At 25.5% G+C, this 24,281-nt stretch overlaps 1 protein-coding gene across 2 annotated transcripts in view; it reads right to left on the reverse strand.

Annotated features, from left to right (window-relative positions):
- Positions 1-22,832, reverse strand: part of LOC136977658 (aminopeptidase N-like) — a 34,804-nt gene extending 11,972 nt beyond the window's left edge. Inside the window, exons 1-9 of one of the 2 annotated variants that reach the window (XM_067273188.1) lie at positions 22,709-22,832; positions 22,364-22,584; positions 15,145-15,932; positions 14,585-14,737; positions 14,067-14,169; positions 12,268-12,388; positions 9,396-9,550; positions 6,340-6,453; positions 4,639-4,800 (exon numbers count right to left, since the gene is read on the reverse strand). In XM_067273188.1, coding sequence (XP_067129289.1) covers positions 4,639-4,800; positions 6,340-6,453; positions 9,396-9,550; positions 12,268-12,388; positions 14,067-14,169; positions 14,585-14,737; positions 15,145-15,755 — 1,419 coding nt within the window. In that variant the 5' untranslated portion in view covers positions 15,756-15,932; positions 22,364-22,584; positions 22,709-22,832. The remainder of the gene's footprint in view (positions 1-4,638; positions 4,801-6,339; positions 6,454-9,395; positions 9,551-12,267; positions 12,389-14,066; positions 14,170-14,584; positions 14,738-15,144; positions 15,933-22,363; positions 22,585-22,708) is intronic. The other variant, XM_067273189.1, reaches the window with a different exon arrangement.
- Between the last annotated feature and the right edge of the window lie 1,449 nt (positions 22,833-24,281).

Here is a 24,281-nt window from a genome sequence, read left to right on the forward strand (position 1 = left end):
AAGAAATTACAGGAAAATAAATTTTTAAAAATATTTTAATTCGTAAACTAAAGATAAAAGCTAAATCTACTCAAAACATTCAAACAATGATACTGTTTCAGTGAAATTTATATATATAAATGAGGATGTTTGTTTGTTTATTTGTGTGTTTGTTTGTTCGCTATGCACGCCTATGCCGTTCGACCAATTGCTACGAAACTCGGCAGCTATGTTCAAATACTTCCAACTTACAGAATGTCGTAAACCCATCCCAAAATATTGATTGGATTTCTATATATCAATTAATTTCTGCCTACATTTGATTGCTAGCTTTACATTTTTGACCATCTGTTGGGGGAAAAAAATGTAACAAAATAATTAACTAAATATACTTCTTACAAAAAAGGACATAATTTTAAAATATCTATTATATAAAGCTAAAAAATGGGCATTTTCTTTCTGTCACGGTATACCAAAAACGGCCACTAGGGGCGCCCCTAGCTATTAATTAAATTCATTTAAATTAACAATATAAATTATTTTATATTTATTTTATATTTTTACAGTATAATATTCAGTATTTTATTATTTTTTTTTTTGTAATTTAGTATGCCCCGACGTAACATATATAAGTCAAAAGGCCCGATGGCCTTTTGACTTGTATATGTTACATCGGGGCATACTAAATTACATCGGGCCTTTTGACTTGTATATGTTACAGTAAAAACCCGTTTTTAGTTAAAACGCGTTTTAACTAGTGTTAAAACCCGTTTTGTCTAGTTAAAACTAGTTTTAACTCAAATTCATTTTTGACTAGCAGTAAATTCTAGTTTTAACAATGACATCCAGTAAAAACTAGTTTCAACTAGTTAAAACGCGTTTTAACTAAAAATCGGGTTTTTACTGTAACATATATATTATATTCACAGAATTACTGAGATAATGATATATCGAAATAGATGCGCCGTTAGGCCATTACAGCGACAGGCGTTGAGTAGTGTTTTGTCAGGAAAAGTAATACATTATACTTTTCCTGTTGCAATAGAGTCATGCCGGTTATGTATCTAATCCATTCAAGGGAAAATTTTTGAATTAAAATAACGTAACTTGCGGTACAAATCGGATATTCATATATAGTTAATCTGGTCCTCTTTCTTTTTCTATTTTCATATATGGTCTCGCCGTTCATCTACCTAACTCATTCTCGAGATTAATGAAGGACAGAGACGGAAGGACGACAGTGCGAATTTATGTCTACACTTAAATTTATCTTTGTATACTAGTACATTTATCAATTAACAGGCAATTATTTATCAATTATGTCTGTAATTCTTTCGCAGCCCAAATAAGTGCCCTCCGGTAACCGAGTGGATAAAACCACCAAACATTGGTAGTCAGTCGTGGATTCGCGCATGGCCAACGGACTGGCCACGTGGAGTTTTTGGGTTTTCTTCGCGTTAGCAACACTTAAATTAGGGCGAGATTTACATAAAAGTCCTTCCGGGATGCATCCTCCTTAGCAGATCGCTCACGTGTCGCGTTCTAACCAAATAAACCAAACCAATTCTAATAATTTTTCTATAAACGCAATATATACGAGGACATGCTTAACTACCAGGAAACCTGGACACCTCCCCTGATTTCATCTGCCCTTAGTAACTCATAAACCCATTACCCCAAACTTCTTTCACTGATACTGCTTAAAGATGTTCTAACATTCATCCAAATTAATGTACTGTACGTGCAGTGATTTTAAGGCCCAAAGTAAAGTTCGAAGCCTTTTTCTGTGCTGATGTTTATTTTTCCTATTTATTATCATGGTGACATTACTTTCTTCGAAATTTCCTGTAATTATAGTCTGTGTAATGTGCACTTTATTCACATGTTGAGTCTTACTGTCAAATCTGCTTCCAGTATACTTATGTCACAATCAAAAGTTTCCTTTACTTAGATGTTTTTACTAAGCTTTACTTTTTCAACATGATTTCACTATTTTTTTTTACGGGATTACATAAAAGCAATTATTCTCGCATTTTTACAAGATTTTTTTTATTTAAACAAGTCTTATATGAAGTCTTTCAGACGTAAAGGTTAGCAACTTCGATCACATGCGGAGCCATCACAATCTATTCAACACAGATCACTTTTCAAATATTAATAGTAGAATAGTATTAATTAGTAGTCATTAACCATCTCTCAGGAAGAGGACAACTACTATTTTTGGTCGAATTAACTTTAACTTCCATCTGCAACAGTCACTTTTTCCTCTCGGACACACTGGTATGGTGGCATTCGAATAGAAAAATTACATAATAATAAGTTACCAGCATGCACGAAACACGATTTAAATGATTTTCGAAAATGCCGAATTTAAATATTTGGTTTATTTTTCAGAAATTTGATTCGTTGGCAGATTACCACTTGATATTCGGCAATGAATAAAACGATTTGTTAGTGCTAACATTAGAAAAAAAATATCTTAAACTTAAGATATCGTGTTTTTAATTGTTGTCTACTTGACCAATGAAACTGAGCCATTTCGTACCATCTGAGTATAGCGATAAACACAACATTAATTATTTTATTTCTTCGTCTATTTGGAAAATTAAGAGTGGAAAGTTCATTGTTGGTATCAGCATTTGCTGTAATGTGGATTTATAATTATTTTAACATTTGATAAAAGTACACAAAATGTACGCTAAATTTCATAAAATTACATTTCTTAAAAATTCTACATTATAGTAAATTCTTTCTAATTTAACAAACTTTGCACAATAAGAAACGTTATTATTTAATATACGAAGTCTTTAAAACTTGAAAATCCTCTTATTCTTTACACTTAATATTAATACATAGTAAAGTTTTAAAAAGTAAGTGAAATTATTCTCAGTTTTATAATAAAATTTAATAAGAAATTTAGTAAACAGTGCTTAGAATATTCGAAAAATTGTAATATATGTTTGTTTCTCATTTAATTTTAAAGAATTCATCTGAATTATGTAGTTACTGAAGTGATTTATTAAGAAATATAAATTTAATTTCACATTATAATCTTGATGAAATTTATAAAGGAATAAATTAGTTCTGTAAATTCAGATATTCAAAAAGATAAATAATTTCAGCTTGAGAAATCTCTACTGAATTCTACAACTTTTAGTCAATCAAGAAGATTAGTATTTTCTAAATAATAAAATTTATAGTCAAAGTTCTAATAATTAAAAATTATCTATAGCACATAATTTGTAAGTTTAAGGAAGTCCCTAAGGATAAGATATATTTTGAAAACTTCTAGTCACTTTTATATCCTATGAAAATTATTTTTTGATAATTTTTAGAACTTACATACTACATTAAATCTTTCGTATGTAAGCAGACTTCATCGGTATACGGAAATTTGAGCGATTTTGCTATAAGAATACTTTAAAAAATGAATTTTTAAGTTATATATTCCCAATTAATATAACGTCACTACGATAAACGAGTATACATTTATGTAATTTAGCAATTATAGGACAAGCATTCTCAAAACTTACTTTCCATTTTAAATAACGCATTTTAATTTCAAAAATTCAGAAATTAAACGTAATTATTATCCCAAATATTTCTAAAAATAAATAATTAAAAATTATACAATATTATTATACATATTACAGAATAATCAAACAGGACCACTTTTTCTGTTTTAGAGAAACCTGAAATTCTACTACAAGTTTGAAAATAAAGGAACTTGTTACAAAATATTTAAAAGAAGAGAATTAAAAATATGAATTTAAAAAATATAAGTTAAGAGTTGTAATCACTTTATTTATTACTAGTAAAGAATGCCCAGTGTTGCCCGGAAACTCAATCCTATATAACATATCGTTTGTGACAGAGTAACAATGCGAATTTGGTCGAAGGTCAGTCAAAGAGTTTGGCAATTTGTGGGAGATGAAATTAGAAGTGAAGGGTCCGAGTTTTATGGTAATCTATGTTTCCTGTAGGGTACCCGAAACCGAATAGATAAGATAATAAGTTTAATAAACGTCCACAAGATAGTGAAGGAAATTCATCTCGAACGGAGCAGACAAATGACGATAGGACATTAAGAGACAAATGCCTCGATAAAACATTTTTTTCGTGCATTTTCCTTTTTTAATGTGAAAATAATACATAGCCTGTGTTCATTTGGAAGGAAAAAGCTTTCCAGCAGCGAAAGGATTTTAGAAATCTGTTCAGTAGATTCCGCGATTACTTTCAGCAACAAACAAAAAAACATTCTCGTTTTATACTGAGTGAATCAAAAGTAGGTGGACAGTAAATGATAACATTTATTGAAATTACATATACAGTTATGTTTACTAATACAATACAATTTTATCAACGCAGGTGCTCAAACTACCGTCCATCGCAATTTATATAGCTTTGAAGTCTACATTTCATCATTTCACGTTTCGACAAACATTTTTGAACAAGTATCTTTGCGTATTAATTTCTTATAATTCATCTCTAATGTAATTTTTTAACCATAACCATAATTAAGTTAAATATACATCATTGTTATAGAGTATAATCCTAATATAAACCCTATTCCACCTACTGTCCGCGTACTTTTGGTTCACCCTGTATATTAGTATAGAAGATATAGATAAGCATTTCTATATACACTAATGAAATTACCTTATCATAAATATTGCTATTGAAGAAGTAATCTCGAGTATTAACGTCTTGGAATGTATTTATTTGCAATGCAACTCTTCCTTCATATTTACCTTTCGGTTCTTTTTCGCATTGTTTTGTGATGCTTTGAATACCGTTTGCATTGAATACTGTTTTATCCACCTGTAAAACAATTGATTAAACATGTGAAATAAACATTTGGAATGATTTAAAATAAATAATAAATTACCAAAAATGAACTAATTAATATATTTTCTATTACTCTTAAATATTTCAGACATTTAAACTTCTAACAATGGAATTTATCCGCTATTATTTTGTAAAGAACAGTATATATTTAGTTTAAGCGTTAACTTTCCTCTTATTTGATTCAATTTGGAAATATTGAAGAATTTTGAAAAACTTTCTGCAATCGGGAATCTTTTGTATAAAGCTAAATTATAACTGAATTTCAGTTATAGTTTAGCTTTACAGGAAATAAACTGAAATTAATTTATGGTTGAAAATAAACAAATAGTTAAATTATATTTGGATTTAATTAACAAATTAAGTTAAAATTTTATTTAAAAAATGAATTTATCTAGAATATTTTATTTTAACGTTCATACGTCAGGATTAAAATTTATCCATATTTCAAAGGATTAAGAAGTTTCAAGTCGTAAGGAAACTTCTCTCAAAAACTTTTTGAATATCTTTTTAATATTTTTATATTAATTTTTCAAAATATAACATTTTTATAAGTAAGTTAAAAATAAGATTTTCTCTGAAATTTCAGGTTAAATCATATATAAATCCTGTAGAAAAAATCTTCATAATTTTGTTAAACATATTTCAAGTAAAAAACAGATTACTTGAGTATGAAGTAATCCGCATATTTGTTTTACTCGATACTACTAACTTGTTTTACGAAGTTGTTACGAAACCACGTCGAATTTACATAAAGTTAGAAAGTTTACCGTTGTCTTAGGTTTCTAAAATTTATAAACAATCATTTTAGTGCTTTAAAATAACTAAAATTTAAACTCAAATCGAAAATACATTTATCTTTTTAAAGCCGTTTATTAAAATAAATATAAATTTTAAAAGGGCTACGTTTAAAAAAAGTAAGACAAAAAGTAAACAGTAAAATTACGTAATAAGGTTTATATTTTCTTCATTTTAACTGAGCATGTACACAATTTAGGTCATTACACATGTTATATTAGTTTGACAGGAGTTTTAGGTCATAATTATGCAAGGATTACACAAAATATGTCACAAATCTGAAATATTTTGTAAGCTAAGAAACTAGGAAATCATTATAAAATTTACTTTCATATTTCAAATATGAGGATAAAAATTTGATTTAATGGTCTAACGTGAATGAAAATTTGCTTTACTAATTTTTTATTTAATTTTTATGTTAACTTGTTTAATTTTTAAACTACATTTTAGCAAGAAAAGATGGATTTATATTAAATCATGGTTTAATTCATCTTATAAAAAGTATTTCTTTGAAATTATATAAATTATTAGAAAATAATTAAACCTGATATAAATAAAAATATATAAATTTGGTAATGATAATAGATAACTAGAAATATTTATTGTTAAGCTTATTAATTTTTAAAGTAGCCTACTTTAAAACATATTATAAAATTATTTATAAAGTTTTTTATATATTTTTAGCATTAAAAATTAATTATTTTAAAAAGACTTTACCTTATTCCATTGAGGAAAGAAACTCGTGGATGCAATGTGTTCCATGTAAGTAGCGAATCCTTCGCTTAACCAGATATGACTCCACCATTTTGGCGTAACCAAATTTCCGAACCACTAATTAAATTTAGTGTTAAATAAATTATGAATTATTTAACATGAAATATTTAAAAATTTAATACGATGTTAATTTTCTACATTATAAATAATTAAATTTCTACAAGAAATTTGTTTCTTAAGTAAAATATATTGATGTAAACAATGTATGAGTGTAGAATACACGTGATATTTTATTATCTAAACAGTGTACAGTACGGTATTAATTAATTAATTATTTAATATTCAATAACAATTTTATATATTTTAATCCTAAATCTTTCATTTTTTCAATTAAATGATATAGGTTAAAGATTAAGAAATGTCAGATTATTGAAATTAAATTAAAAAAATTAACCTAATTCCTAATTTAAGAGATAATAGGTTAAGATATGCTAAGATTTACGTGTTATTCTCTGCTCTGGATATATCCACTCAAATATAAAAGAACAGAAAATTCTAATCAGGTTGAGAATACGAGAGATTCTTTTTAATTACGTTGATATCATTTTAGGAAACGTAAAAGGATATCAGTCTTCATCTTCCTTACTTTGTGTTCCATAAATTAAGGAGGATGAAGGCTAATTGGTGTTTGAGGAAAGACAGGTCACAACATTAATAAATACAAACGGATGATTTATTAAATAATTTGTTGATGGCAAGAGAATTTTATTTTGGAGCCAAAATTAACAAATTTTTAAGTAATCAATGTTATAGTCGCTATTAATTAACAGTTACATACATAGTATTTTAAATTATTACTAGCTTAATAATATTCCCTTATCTTCAAATTTTTTAAATATCGCATAAACTAAATTATGCAATAGGGATTTTGAGGCTAACATATTAAAAGTATTCTTAATAAACATTAAGTTAATTTATGTATTAAGAGGAAAAATAAATTAAAGGAAATGGGAAAAATTAATAAACGTATCTTCTTACTATAATATATCATATAACATTGTTTTTATTTATATAATAAATATTTGAATATATTCATTATAAATTACATAAAATGCTTAATAATTAATTATTACATTTATAATTATTTAAATATTGAATAATAATTGGAATTAAATTGTGATTAATTTAACGTTTTATAATAATAAGTTACTTCTAAACATTCAAATAAAAAGCATTTGCTTGATATCGTTTACGAATGTTACAAATGAACATTTGTTCTATAGTTTCATGGAAAAATTTGTATGTTAAAACCGTCTTGAGTGCATTTGTCGTTTAATAATATAAAATTAGCAACAGCTTGTGGTAAGATGGTAAAAATATAACTTCTTGTTTATTCCACGATATCCTTCATTCTCTTCAAAGCATAGCCTATTAAAATATTTTGTAACATGTGTTGCTAAATGTATAAGTACAATATACTTAATAAAAGTTCTGACAAGATAAGTTGTAACGGTTTGACCCCGCCTTTTTTTATTACTTTGTTGATTTTATTTGTTGAAATAATAAATTCATTCTTGCAACAAAAGAATTCTAAAATTCTTGAAACAAAATTTGATATTATACATTGGTAATCTTTAGATTTTGATAATAGAAAATATACAACAGATTTATGTTCTAAATTAAAGAGGAAGCATTTTTTAAGCAGCCAAACACGTGATAGAATTTATCTGTAAAGTAAAGGTCTTTCACGTGTTTCACATCATAGAAGAAAACTTTATTTATGAATAAAACATTAGATTTTGAAACACGTTTTTCACTATTTCTGCATGAAAAATATCTGTTTAGGGGTCAGACGAGAGGTTGCTACTGAAAAAGGTAACATCAGCCAATTTCACTTGGTAGTAAACAAGCGGATAAAATAAATCTGTTGAGATATAATGAATGTTTCATTTACATGAAATATTTATTTTAAGGTTATTATATAATCTTTATTTTTTATTTTACATTTCTAGGTCAAGATTAATTAGAATATTTTATTATTGTAGTCCATATAATTTTATTGCATTCTAAAATACTTATAAAGAAGTAATAAAATGGAAAAAAACTGTTAGTCGTAAAATTTTTAATCCCAGGTGGAAGTAGTAATCTTGTGAAATATTAAGTTCACGTGTTTAAAAAATATCACATTTAATGGTTCATATAGTAAATTTATGTGTTTACAAGCAAATAAATTTTTGGAATTTTCCATAATCTTGTTATTAAATGCAAACTCAATTGAGAATAATGCTTTATTTTAATTATCTTTAATCCTCTATGTCGTTTATCTCTAACCTGGATTTTATACAACTTTGTTTTTGTCATAATACATACAAAAAATAATTATTCTAAAATCGATTTAGCACATTGACGTTTCAGATAAACAATTACAGTTGAACCTGTCTATCTCGAACCTCATAGAAAAAATTCGAGATAAACAGGTTTCGAGGTATACAGGTTCCTACACAGTAAACGGTAATAGGTTTGATTGGAGGTGCGGTATTTTATTAATATAATAGCAAGTACAGTACATATCTGTATTAGGTATTAATAGATGATTTTTCACATACCTTAACATAAATAGTTTGTCAATAGTTTATGATGCCCAACTTATTCAACCAATAACACACAAGCCAAACTCGTAGCCAATCAGAGAAAAGCAGGGTTAATTACAACTATGTACTGTATTACAAGAGATATTTCTCAACTACAATTTATGCTATCAAAATAGAGGTAATGGGCTTTGAAATTGTAATTGATACTTCAGTCCGTAATTTCAGAAATAGAGGTTTTTGGAAAAAATTGAGATAAACATGGAAAATATATTGAATTTATACTGTAAATGCAGGGGAAAAGTAAATTTCGAGATAAACGTGTTGAGATAGACAGGTTCAACTGTATACCGTATAATTTATCTAAAAAATTAAAATATAATTTAATTTCAAATGTTTTTATCTTAAAGATTTGTCTACGTAACTTACAGCTACATTAAATGAAGATTTGATATATTATTGTGAAAATACCTGATGAGCTATTTCATGACAAATTGTTGTCGCAATTATTTCTTTCTTCTGTCTAATTTTAGTAGTTTCGTTATAAAGCAATTGAGACTCTGGATAAAAAACTAAACCCCAATTTTCCATAGCAATGACGTTCTTCGATTTAATAGTTGCCATATCTGTAAAGCAAATGTTTCAATTAATCTGTAAAGCAATTCAAAATTTCAAACATAACTTTTTCTTATTTATACATTATTAAATTAGAATTTTATATGGTGGCCTAAAAGTCGATAAAACCACTTTAAAGTTCAACTTACTGTCTTATTATACTCTATTTACAGACGATTAACTGACTTCTGATCCACCCTGTATTTATTTTAAAAGTTTTGAAAGAAAATTGATATTTTTAAAAATTATTTCAGATTATAATTATGAAGAAAGGCTAATTACAGTAGAGCGTCGATAAGTGGAACGCCGGTAAGTGGAATGGCCGGAAAGTGGAACGATTTTCAGTCGGACTGTGTCGTGCTGAATCGAATGTTTTTGATACTAAATTTACTTCTGAAGTATAATTTTCATGTTTTTTATATTCTTTAATATATTTATTTTGTTTGTACAAAATGCAGAAATAATTTTTAACGATACGATAGCCTCGATGATTATTATAAAAATTTTCGTTAGGCTTAAAATCGACGAAAATTCAACACGAAGCGACACGCAACGGAGAAAAATTTGAACATCGGACAGGTTAATGTATTTTTTCGTACAAAGTCGGAAACTGGAACAAATCATTAACTGGAAGGACCCCAGTCCCCAATTGGTTCCACTTATCGACGCTCTACTGTAAAATGAATTTTTTATCATTACGTCTTTCTTCGTCATCACCACATTTAATTTCTGTTTCTTTTATACATTTTCAGATTTTTCCAGTAAATTTTTTTATTCAATCGCAAAAAAAGTCATTTTTAATTCATTGACGTAGATTTATCTCGAATATCTAATTTCAGAAATTTTATTATGTTATTTTCTTAGTACTTTTCCTTTAAACATTCCTCTAAATATATTACTTCCTTGGAAATTTAAAAAAAGAAAAAAACCATAAGTCCATTTAGCATTCTAATGATAAATATCAAGATAATTGAGGATAAAATAATTATTTATATAATTTACTGCTTGGTTAAGTTAACGACGAAGGAAAATGGAAGTAGGAGTAACTTAATTCTGTGTATTCACTTTTGGAAGCTCAACATTTCGTATTTTTTATGTTAACTGTAGAAACAAAACATAAATTTATCGATTATAAATGAATCTCGCAAATTATAATTCCTGTTTTCATTTAGTATCAATGTTATCCCATAACGGGATAATCTATTTAGTTTTCAACTCAGTCTTATTATTATTTTTTTTTAAATGCCTTTTTACAAGGTAAAATAACATTTTTACTTTGCGATAAAATTTAATCATCTAGAAACTTTTTCTTAAATAACTAATTTAATTAAATATATTCTGTTTTGAATTAAGTTGATGTCTGTTTTTTCCAGAATTTTGTAATTTTCCGAGCGTGAATGTCATTAAAACCTAACTTACTTCAATAACAATGCATCATTAATGATCATTTGGTTAAATCATCAGTGATGGTTATGGTTCATTAATGATCCTTAATAACTTTGTCGAATAACTAAAGACCATTTACTATAAAAAAGTAAATTCAAAATGAAAATGTCTTTCGTTTTTTTAATTTTTACTAAAAATTTTTTTTTTGTAATAAATACTGAATAAAAATTTTGAAAATGGATAAAATTTTGCACCATGTTGAAACAAAATATATAAATTGCTTGCATAAGGAAGCCGAAATTCATTTAATAAAAAACGTCGTCGCCATTATTTTAGTCGTCATCATCATATAAATAAAGTTTAATAGTTTGGAAAAGATCTTAAAATACGGGATAATAATTATTAAAATGATATTAGAATAAGCAAGATAAGGTAAAGCGTTCTAAATTTATACCAATATTGCATGAATAAAACATATCAATATATAAATTATAAGCCTACTACTGTATATGTGAAATATGTCATAAAATTTCCATTAATTTTGTTTCATTTTATTTTACCTAATAAAATAGTAGTAATTATGCACTGAGAGAATTCGGTGATTATTTTGTTATAGGAAATAAAAACACAACTATCTAAAATCTAAATTTAGACCTTTTTGATGCTATACACATCTTTATAGTGTTTAAATGATTGTTTAATACATAAATGTATATAGTAAAATGGATAAGTAATCCCTTAATTTCCTATTTGAAATGTGCTTGACAGTAATTATATTTTTTTGATAATAAATAAGAATTTTTTAATTGCGAATAATTAATTATTACGTATTATTTATTAAGTAATGGTTGTAATTTTATACGCATGGTCGGTAATTCGTTACAGTTGATGATTCTGAATGAAATTTAAGCATTCTCTTTAGATATTTTTTCCAAGAAAATCTATTTTAATGTGACAAAAATAATAATAAAATTTAATAATGACAATTTTTTTATTTTATATTACATGTTAGCTGGTGATTCTTGTACAGTTAATAAATATTTTAAAAATTAAAAGGAACGAAATAAAAGGAAAGGAAAAATATGACAGAATATTTATATAAATGATGTTGTATAATAGAGATTTCAGTCATAGCTTACAGTAAATTGAAAATATCAAAATGTATTTTTCTATAATTTCATCGATAAAAATTGTTCCGTCTAAAAGATTCCAATTTGGAATATTTTAGATGAACAAATTAATTAAAACGAACATTATAGTGGATATAAAAAAAGATCAGTAAGGGATAATGAATGATAAATTAAATTCGTGGCATTCTAATTATACGAGGATAAATAATTACCCAATTTAGGCGCTGCGTAAGGCACTTCGAAAAGATTTTCAAAAAAATTCATAATTTTCGGTGATAAACTCAAAGAAAAATTGGCCAAAGATATTTTTTCCGGACGACTCCAAATTGATATCTATAAATATAAAACATTAATTCTATTTAATTTTTATTATTAGGTTTATATTTAGATAGGCTATAACAAACGTTAATAATTTTATAACTTTTCGGAAATATAATGAAATCTTTATAAAATTAAAAGATATAATCTTCAATTATTTTAATACTGATATATATATATATATATATATAGCTTAAAAATGTGAAAATGTTGGGATCATGTTTTTTTGACCGATCGCCATACTTCCCTTATATATAACAGCCAGGAAAGTAATTAGCATATTTTATTATTTTTGTTTCTACTTTATTGTAAAGATTAGAATACATCGATATACGTTCAGCGAGACAGCAGTCATTGTACTACAGTACAGTATATCTATTCTACATGTCATTTTACACTCAAGATTAAAAAAAAAAAAAATAATAATAATAATTGAAAAAATTGCGCTTAGTTCAAGTTGCTTTTGTAAGTTTTTGGCGTTGATTTGACTAAAATTTTAATTTTATTATGTTTGACTATTTTTATTTTAAACTTTATCCATATTATTATTATTATTTTATTCCTGTAGGTATCACTCATTCTATCTACCGGTACATTCAGGATGGAGCACGTTAAAGCAAATAGCTATTTGGTTAAAGTTAACCTAACTGTAGATTTTTTAAAATTTAAATTTAAAGACAAATTATTATCGAGTGCATCTCTTGATTATTATTTTTTTTTCGTTACTATTTTCTTGCCGTTACTATCTAAAGTATAATTGTTACAACAATTAAAGAGAAGATAATGATAAATAGAAATTCGGTCTATTTGACTTATATTTGAAGGTCAGAGTTTACTGTAAGTTAATGTTTACTTTTTAAAAATTCTATTTGGGATTCTAAAAGGTAAATTTTAATTTGGTTGTGCCACCCTTTAAAAACCTCACAGAAAAACAATATCGTTTAATTGGACAATTTGTAAATCGGTCATCATTACCTTTAACTATTTTAATTGTTTACAATTAGCATATTTTTATATATAAGTTAAATATTAATATAATCAACTATGTTTATATTTAAAGCCCCCGATCGATAATTTATCTTTCATATATTATATTACGCTAAATTCATTGAATGTATACAAACTCAATCTCTATTTTTAAAACAAGAAAGTCCAATATCTTTTTAAATTTGTAGAAATAATATCACTTTGTATACAAATGTTAACGTTTAATATAAAATAATCGATTTATATTATTTATGAATTATTTATAAGATGAATTTTTGTGCAAATATTGACACCAATGCTATGCATAGGAATTGAGGTCAGGATCGAGCACGAAATTTATAACAACTGGTCACAGACCTTGTCTTGGTTAAAAGTTGAAGTCATAGTTTATCGTGTCATCACTCCTTTTATGTATCATTCCATTAATATAATTACAAGTAAAACACCCGAGATATAATTTTCCTCTATACTTTAATTAGAATGCTCTAAACCTAAATCCTTCATTCTAAATAAATATTCATTAATTTAATTATAAATAATTAATTCGTAGTGGTAAAAAGTTTAATAATATATTCATAAGTTATCTTTAAATCAGGCAGCATCATAAATAGTAACTTATGTTATTTTACATAAATTTATTCTTAATTTATATCTGACGAATGCTTCAAATCCTAAGTTAGTGACAGTTTTATATATTTACATTTACCTTGTTATTAGATTTACTTGTAAAATTTCCTATGGCGAAGGCAACTATGTAAGTCGACATCTTCATGGATGTTTGGTATACGTCAATATCCCAATCGTCTTTCCTTTCATCGATAATTTATATATAAAAAATTCGTTAGAAAATATTCCAATATGGTTAAGATGTGTTAAACGTTTTAATTTTACAAAGCAATACCTTCAAATTTAAGTAAAAATAATTGAAAATTTGATTTTTTATTGTTACAAATTGTTTAATCATTATCTAAGCGAAGAATTATCTTATTTTTAAAAATCTGCTTAAATTATCATCACAATAAATTAGATCCTTACGTTCATATAATATTTATTCTGAAATTAAAATTATGTCAATAGTTGATAAATCATTACATTCCTAATCTAATTCATTTAAACATGACAATTTTGGGTCAAGCTTTTTGTTCAACTTTATCGTAAGAAATCATTTATTATTTAATTATATTTAAACGAAATTATTTTTGCAACTATTTTGCATATACATACAGCGATATCGTGTTCATTTTAGGCATGTTGGATAGAGAAGTCATGTTTTTCCATCTGACCAGGCGAATGTCGAATTTGGCTTTCATGGCTGGTTCGTCGAAGCATGGGAAAGCTTTCCTTGCATAAATTGGTTCTAATTGTGTTGCTGCTAGACTGATAATAGTTTTATACTTTGTCAATATTTATTAAGTATTCATTGAAATTAAAAATATATTATGTAATCAAGTATATAAGACTATATATACACAATATTATAAATCGTTATAATTTAAAAATCATTTATAAATTCAGTTTTGCTGCACTAGTTTATAATATTTAATTAAGGGTTTGATAAAACAATTTATTATAAGTTTAAAATATATTACTAATTCTGACAAGTTATTAAATTTACTAATTATAGTTCTTAACTTACTTTTTATATTTAAACATAAAACAAGTTAATCGAGGTCAAACTGTATTAATTTAATAATATACATTAATTTTATTTTAATATAAAATACGTTTTAGAAAAATATATAATTATCAGACTTTATATAAAAAGATTAAAATATAGTACTTACTACTTTTCTTTATTCTGACTATCTTTATAACTGGAGTAATAGAATCCTAAGCCATCTTCCAACAGTTTTCCAGTAAAGTTAAGTGACAAATAATAATTGTTTTTAGCGTTTAAATGCTGCTCGAGTTTAATGAGTACGAGATGAATTTCAGGATAGTGTTTAATGTAAGAAATTTTCACATCCTCTTTATTCTCCGATTGGAGATTGATCCCTTCTTCGTCTATAGTCAAGTTCAGAGCATGAATAAATATTTGATCGGTTCTCTCGACACACTCCAACGTAATTCGTTCCTTTCCTTCAAATTTAAAGTTCTTGGGCGTTAGATACGTTTTGATTTCTAGTATATAATGTCGAGGGAAGATCGTGGAAGGTAAGCGAAAATTCGGTAATTTTAGTCTATTGGAGGAAGCGGTTGAGTCTTCATTCTCGCGAAATTTCTGGTACATAACTACTCCTACCGTAATTGCCACAATGGTTAATAAGAAGATTAAAACAACCACCAAAAGTAAAAGTTTGTGCTGGAAAATAATCCTTTTGTAAATGGTCTTGTAAGATTCTTTTTCTTCATTTTTGACGTGTCCATTTCCGTTCGCTACGTTACCATTCTTCATTCTGTCAGTAATTTGTAACTATAACACTTCGAACATTAATAAGATGAACTCACAACATCCTGTTAACTACTCAAGGATTTCTGTTACGCAATTATTATCCAATTAGCATCGACCGAGACTCGTACTTAACCCAGTTGATTTTATTTAAATGGAAGATTACTTCCGGTGGTTTCCCTTCTGAAAATTTTTATATCGATTAAGAAAACTTATACTTAAAAAACGTTATTTTAAAATAAAAATTGGTATTGATTTTAAAATATATAATTATTGGCGTATTTATCTATATTAATAAATTCATATTCACAGTACTCATTTTGATAAGTTAGTGAACTTACGCTGAATTTATATAAGGTAGGAAAACCCATTATGGCATGGAGATGACTACACTGCAAATGATTATCGCCTAGAGTCTAGGTGATCGCTTAGTCATTTTGAGGGAAAAACAATTAGGATTGGTGAAAGTAATAGTCCAAACTTGGTGAGCCGTAATGGGCTTCCCTATATACAGTTAAGGTAAAAAACTTGAATTAAATGCTAAATTAATTTAATATATTCTTCTTTAAATAGAATAATTACAGAAAAAAAACATATTGTGGGTAAGGAGAAGTAAAATTAGATTAAAATATGGGCATATGTAATACAAAACATGATTTAATCGTATCAATATTCAGAACATTTTTTGAAGAAAATGATAAATTTTTAAGTTAAATTAATATTTTAATGTGTAAACATAAAACCACTATGTTTCTTTTTGTGTAATTTTGTTGAAGCGTTTGTCATAACTACTCACGAAGCAGCAAATTTAATCTATTTTATGTAATTTCAAAATAAAACCGCCTATTACAAATATATTCCGAAAAATGATTTATAAGACAAAAGTGCAATTAAACAGAAAAAAATGAACATTCATCAATACTCTTACAGTTCGTTACATAATTCGAGTTATGAGAATGCGGTTTTCAAATTAGAGAACACGTGATTTTTTAATTCAAGGTTGAAAATAATGACGTCACTGATTCTAACAATAGTACATGAGTTATCAAGATCTAGCTTAATTACCGATGTAAAGAACAACTAATACGTCAGCGGACGTTTTATTTTTATTAACAAGTGAACGTCAGTGTAACGTTTGCTTTCAATAATTATTTATATTGTTTGGTTATTAAAGTTACGCCATTGGTAAAGTTGGATATACAAGACTAATATAGTTAAACTTATATATTATTTGAAAATATAACGGAGGATGATGAATTATTAATTTGTATACAAAAACACATCGCGATAAGAACTCTTCAAACGTAATATTTGCCTGAAATATAGCATTTTGACTCGGACTTACGTTACTTATAACGATTAAAACTATACTAATAAACTTTTATTATAAAATCAAATAAATTATATAAAAAATAATAAATTTTATGCAATTTAATTACAATCATTTAATTCTGTAATAGACTCATTTAAAATTTTTAAATATTCAAATGCTGTAAAGGCTATAATTAGGTCCACATTCTAATACAGTATTGATTATAAATTTTAATCTACTTATATTTACCAATATTTAATTCGAAAAATTAAAAAATGGAATAAATTTATTCTGTATTATCCTTTAAGTGAATTTAATATATTAATTTTAATATTTTTAAATTATTTTTAGAAAAACTTAATTTTCTGAAAATCACGTTTACAGAATTAAAGCTTAGAATTTAAACTTTAAAAGATAAATAAATGTACAAAAACCTTTTACCCTAGACGTAAATTTTTCGTTAAACCTAATTTTAAAATATGATAAAAATATTTTTAACCAAAAATATCAAATTTAAATATCTGAAATGACTTTAACTGTTTTATAAAAATAATTACATTTTATAGTTGCATAGTATTATTATAAACAGATGACATATAAATAGAATGGGACACCGAATATATTGAGTAAATAGAATGTAATATCAAATCTTGGAATAAGGTTATATTCGAATTTGTAAACATCTTCATGGAAGAAATTTGGAATTTAAAATAAAACATTATTACGATATTATGTGGAATATAAAAAATATTATCATAAAATATATCATTTATAAATATATTAAAAACATCTTGTTATTTATTTCGAAATATGTCTGAAACTTCTGCATTAATTTTATAAAAATTTTTGAAAAAAAAACTTAAAAATTTTATAAATTTAAAAAACTTTTTTTTTAATTTTTAGTAATTCAAAAGATAATATTTATTTTTAAGCTCATATATAAGTTATTATATGTATATTACACGCACGGTATAAATAATAGAGAGTTAAACATAGCGGAACAAATTACATTAGTTATAATACCATAATCTTGCCGTTATTTTGCTTATAACCATGTCGAAAATGTAATCGTAACGGAAATTCAATTACACGCAAAACTGACTATTTTTATTATTTTAAAATGCTAAAAACTTTCATATAATAATTATTAGCCTATTTCATAAGTTTACATATTTTCACATATTACCTTCATATTTATATACTGTAAAAATATAAATTTCTAAATACTAATTAATGAACTAAATTTTACGTCTTTAAATGATATAACTTTATGGCTTAAATTTAACGCTTAATGATTTTTTTTCTTGTTAAAGTTTATTCTAATGATAATTTTAAAAAATATACTAGAAAATTATACCTTTAATAGCAATACAAGAAATAAATTTTATTTTTATTTTTTATATATTAAATTTTTATAATTCAATATTTAATATTAAATTTTATAATTATGCATGTTATACTCTTAAGTTTACGTAGCTAAGTCCTTGAATATCCTTCGTGCACCATAACTAAAACTGTTAGGACCTATATTTCAGTTTAATTGTTTAATATTTACGTAATAAAAATCTATTTAATACTAATAGATAAATTATAGTTTAATACTTTTATAAACAAAATCGATAATTTAATACATGTAATTTTAATAATATACTTGCTAACAGGTTTATAATGAATACTTTAATATATCCGTCCTTTAAACGTCATTTTAGCTATCGTGTTATCACGATTTACGAAAAGAGTAACAGAAACTGAACGTATGTAACAAATAGAAATACTTGAATTTTATATAAGCTCTTCTGTATGATAATTATAAGTAGAAACAAACTCGTGTACAGTAGGATTGCGTGTCATTGTATGACAACAATAAAGAATCGAAAAGCATTTGTAAAGCGAAGTGAATAGTGGAAACGAATATTCACTTGAAGTTTAACGACACAAAATCGAAGAAAATATGAAACAGAGCGAAACGTCTCTAATGTAATAAAAATGAAGTGAAATTGTCGATGCGATACAAAATAAAAAATTATTATAAGTTAGATATCGTCTACGACGTCAATATTGTATATAGAAATGTTTCTTATTGTTAATTGATATTCATTAATATGAAATGTTAAAAGTAATATCACTTCATTAAAATTTTAAGATTGTCTTTTTTTATGTCAATTATATTTAATTGTGAATGTATTTAAAGACTTGATGATAAGTGCTCTTATTTATAATAATTTAAAAAAAAGAACAATTATTATCGAAATTTAAATAAAATAATTTTATAAATATGTAATAATGTATAAATTCCAAGACCCGGATCACCATTATTAAATTCTTCAACAAAATTAAACAAGGAGTATAACGATCCTTTTTTGCTATTTGATATAAAAGAAATATTTAATATTTCATATAGAGTCATATAGGCATATAGGCATATAGGCTACATTTAAATGTTTTTGCGTGCGATCGGAACTTGTCAGAAAGAAAACCTGTCATTTACTCACGATATTTTTTAATTAAATATTTTCAAATAAAATACTATGTTTATCTGTCGCATCTTATCCGTTATTTTATCATTATTATTTTCTTTTTTTCCCCTGGATATTTTAATACGTGTTGTCGAGAAACATTAATAATGACAAACCAATGTTGATTTGAGTAATACGGATGGAGATATGTAAATATTTATGCCCTAAAGGTGCTTTTTAACTAGGCGTGGACATAGATGCATTGGGGCAATGAATCTATATATGGGGCAAATAAAGACAAATTAAGTTCAAAGTGATTTAATTGTTAGGATTCTGAATCTTGTAAATAACATTTTGGTTCGTCACCGTGTTATAGGCTTATTAACGACGGGCAAATATAAAATTCAAATAAAATACACGTAAAATACAGCTAAATATCACTTTTTAAAGGAAACAGCCATAGGAAGTGCCCATACCGACGAAGTGATTTTAAATCTGTTAGTTAACATTCTACACAAAGATAAATCGGAATAAACAAAAGTTATTGAGGAATAAAAAGTGGAAGTTTTCGTTTGAGAAAGAAATCAAAAGAAAAGATAAATTAAACGAAGAGAAAAGACAGCTTAGGTCGAGTAGATTTTATTCTCTCTCGAATTGTTACTATTCTGGTGTTATTTATATAACGTTGTAAATACTTTGTGTGGTTAATAGTAAAATTATGTAAATAAATGCAAATAATCTTAAGTCGAATGATGGAATTTTTACTTTACAAAAAAGAATAGATACGGGTATATAAATATAAGCAGGCTAAGAACAGTAAGTTTAGAAGCAGATTAACTTTCCTACCTCCAGGAAAGACAAGTCACAGTCTTAAAAAGAGTTTTGCAGGAAAGTAACCGACAGCAAACATGTGACAGAAAGTAATTTTCCCGAACTTAAGTCGCGCATATAATAATTTGTTTCACATAAAAATGATTATAAAACTGCAAACAATTCTTTACATATATACTATAATTATATATTTCTGTAATACGAGTATTTATATGATAAAATTATATATAAATTATCAGCATTATTTGAGACTTACATTAAACTTATTGTGATATTTTTAGAACAGGAAATTTAATAAATATTATAATTTTCGCAATTTATATAATATACTGTATATTTGTGATCGTTACTTTCTTCTCGTTATAACAAGCAACCAGCAACCTGAGTAAAGTAAAAAGGCAAAATTCTCTTTAAATAATTTAAAGCCAGATTTTGATTATGAATGTACTGTACAGTACAGTACAATATACCCTCGTCTATATCTTAATCGACCTTATTTGTTATTAAACTTTAAAAAACATGCTTACAATACATATCAATCGACATAAAGTTCATATTTAAAGAAAAAGTAGCATAAACGTGCTAAGAAAATAAAATAGTTTAGAGCAAACTTAGCGTAACGATAAACTAACTGAATTATACGAATTTTTTCCAATATTATTATCATATCTAAACTATTTTATGGTTGATTTACTTTAATTTTACATGAAATGGCGATGAACCGCGAAAAGGTTCAGATTTCGTTAAAGATTCCATAAATTTCAATTCTCTAGATCTTGCACTCCGAAATATTCATTACAAACAAGTAAACAACCAGGAAAAATAAATGTGTAATCTATTTTTTTAAATTATAAAATGATTACCTTACAATACAAATATTAAATGCAATACTTTAAAAAATACAGAATAATATTCTCAAATATATTAACTTCTGTTTCCAGTTTTATGATCTATATTAAAGAATTTACGGGTTTATCAACTGTTATAGACTGTATTATATTTATTTTATAGTGACTGTAAACCTTATAATACCTTTGCTACTTTCAAGTTCAATAACCCATAATGTTAGATGATTGTCGAATAGATTTGACATCCTTTTCGATAACAATTAACTACTTTCGTTTCGTGTACGTTTAATGAAAGTAAATTTAGTTATGTTATCCACAATGAATGTCCTACTTTGCATGGAACATAACATATAAGCCTATATGTAGTGTTAATATGGATATATATATATAACATAAATACGGATATTTATTTATTCGCTGTTTAAACAAGTTGACTTGATATTTTAGTTTGTAAGGCAACCTTATATGTAATTTTAAGTATTTGAATTTTTATTAAATTTGTTTTAAAAATGTATATTTTTTAAGAATTATCCTAGATTAATTACACAAATATTAAAGAATTTAAATATGTAAAATGGTCAATATTATTAAATTAAATTTTATTCGGTATAATTAACAAAACTAATTAAAATTTTAAATATCTTTATTCCCATTAAATTAAATTTATGTAATTTTATTTCAATAATATTTAGTTGTCATTTTATGATTCTAGATTGTGTTATTGAAGAATTAGAAAATAAGCAGAATTATTCTTCTGGTAATAAATAGCAGATAAAAAAAAATTAATTTGTATTTGAAATAATTACAATCTTCTAATATTGATTTAAATTCTAAACAATAAAGTGCAAACTCGAAAGGTCTTTAAAATAAATTAATCAAGTATAATTTAATTTATCCTATATAATATTTAAGAATAATTTCTTTGAGTCATCGAGTAAACGTACAAACTGTAAGGTGAAACTTCTAAGAAAAGTCTGAAATTTCTACAAGTGAGATCACAAAAATATTCCTCAAGGTCGAATTTACAAAATATTTCTTTTATATTTTTAGAAATACGAAGAATTGCTAACGATAAATTAATTATTACTTATTGTATATACTGTATGATATTTATGAATATGAAAACAAAGTATATTAATAATTCGAAAAATTACGTTTATATCCTACCTTTGATATCCTGAAAGTACGAAACGTTCTTCAATAATTTATCACAGTATTGAACTGAATAATTTCGAAACAAAATTTATAGGTCTGTGGGTCTATAACTTCAGCGTAACATCGCCGTCTTAGTCTATGTGAATGAACACTCTGACCCACTTTTAAACTACTAAAAGCTAACACGAACTGACATTAACTATTGTACCGATATTATTCCAGCTTAGTATATTCTAAGTTATAAAAAAAAAATTCTGTTTGTAAAATTTTCAAGTAAATAACTCAAAAATGATAAATTATTATATCCTATTAAAAATCAATGTAAAATTTTTATTAATTTTAGCATAAAAATCTTACCGTGCTTTGAACGTTAGAATCTGAAACACGTGTGAGAAGAATAAGGAAAGTAAGGGTCTAGGTTTTTGTAGGTGGAAACAGGTTTTACTTTATGTTCGGGTAGAGTCCATTTGCAATATGAAAGAGTGTTAAGCAATCAAAAGTTTCTTTCATTTCTGTAATTGTGATGCAATCCGCCATCTTTCATACGAATTTGTATGAATTCGACTAGTATAATTAGATTACTATATAATATAATTAGAAGCGCTATTTACGGATGAATTATATAATTGCGCTATTAATAATAACAAAAAAGTTAATTTAAATTAAGTTAATAATCGAATTTGTTAATTAAAATTTTAAATATTAATTAATATAACTAGATACGAATAATCATGATTTGCATTATTTTTTATTTAAAATATTACACATTATTGTAAAACCACTGTTTCTAAATATGAAATTAGTCAATCAAGACTTAAATTTAAATTTTCAATCTTATGATCTAATCACGAGTTATTTATATTTATATGATTAACAAACACGTACTGTACTGTACATGTGTGTATGTGTATGTAAATATCTTTAATTTCACACACACAAAAAAATATTTTTATATATTGTTTATTGTTCAAGTTTCATAAATTCGAATAGTTTATTTTACAAAATGGAATGTTTTATATTGTCTTAGAGACTGTGACAAAACAATTACACCAATGAAATTATCTATTGAGGAAGTTTCTTTTCGCTTCACTGATTTTAGAATATGTTTCTTTACTAGACTCGTAAATTATATATATACATATATATATATTATCATAAAAATATCGTTTTTCAGCTGACAGAAGTTAAATTTTATTTAATTCGATTGTAAACATCTGTGATAAATTATTCATCAGCAATTAAATTTGTTGTATTTAACGAAATTTATTTAATTTTATAAATAAATTTTATTTGCACATAAAACGTACAAATACAGTATTTGTTTTATTTATTAAATAAAACATTTTTAAACAAATGAACTATACTACAGACGTGAAGTCTAAAATTGCATGTTTGCATTCGATAGCTTTATATCTTCGACCAAATCATTTTTCAATAGAATTTTCTCTTCTACAATTTGAATTACAATTGAGAAAAATGACATAATTATAAATTTATTGAATATTAAAAAATGATAGAAAATTTATTTATTAAACAGCAAAATATTATCATTAGTGATGAAAAAATCATTTAAGCATATTCATTTTTTCGTTAAAAACATCAAATTTAATTGCCGATGAATAATTTATCACAGATGTTGTTTACAATCGAATTAAATAAAATTTAACTTCTGACAGCTGAAAAATGGGTATTTTTATGATAAAATATATATATTTATATGTATAATTTACGAGTTTACTAAAGAACTCACAAAATAATGTATTTTCACAAAATAAACTTTATTTTATGTGAAAATACTTCCTACGAAACATTTTACTTTCCCAGCTGTTATAACAGAGGAAGAGTATGGCGATCCGCTAAAAATGACCCCCCCCTCAGATTTTTGCATTTTTGAACTTAGAACATCTTGAAACGTCGAGAAATGCAAAAA

The sequence above is a fragment of the Centruroides vittatus genome, unplaced genomic scaffold, assembly GCF_030686945.1.
Source record: "Centruroides vittatus isolate TY-2023 unplaced genomic scaffold, ASM3068694v2 contig_466, whole genome shotgun sequence".
Classification (NCBI taxonomy): Eukaryota; Metazoa; Arthropoda; class Arachnida; order Scorpiones; family Buthidae; genus Centruroides; species Centruroides vittatus.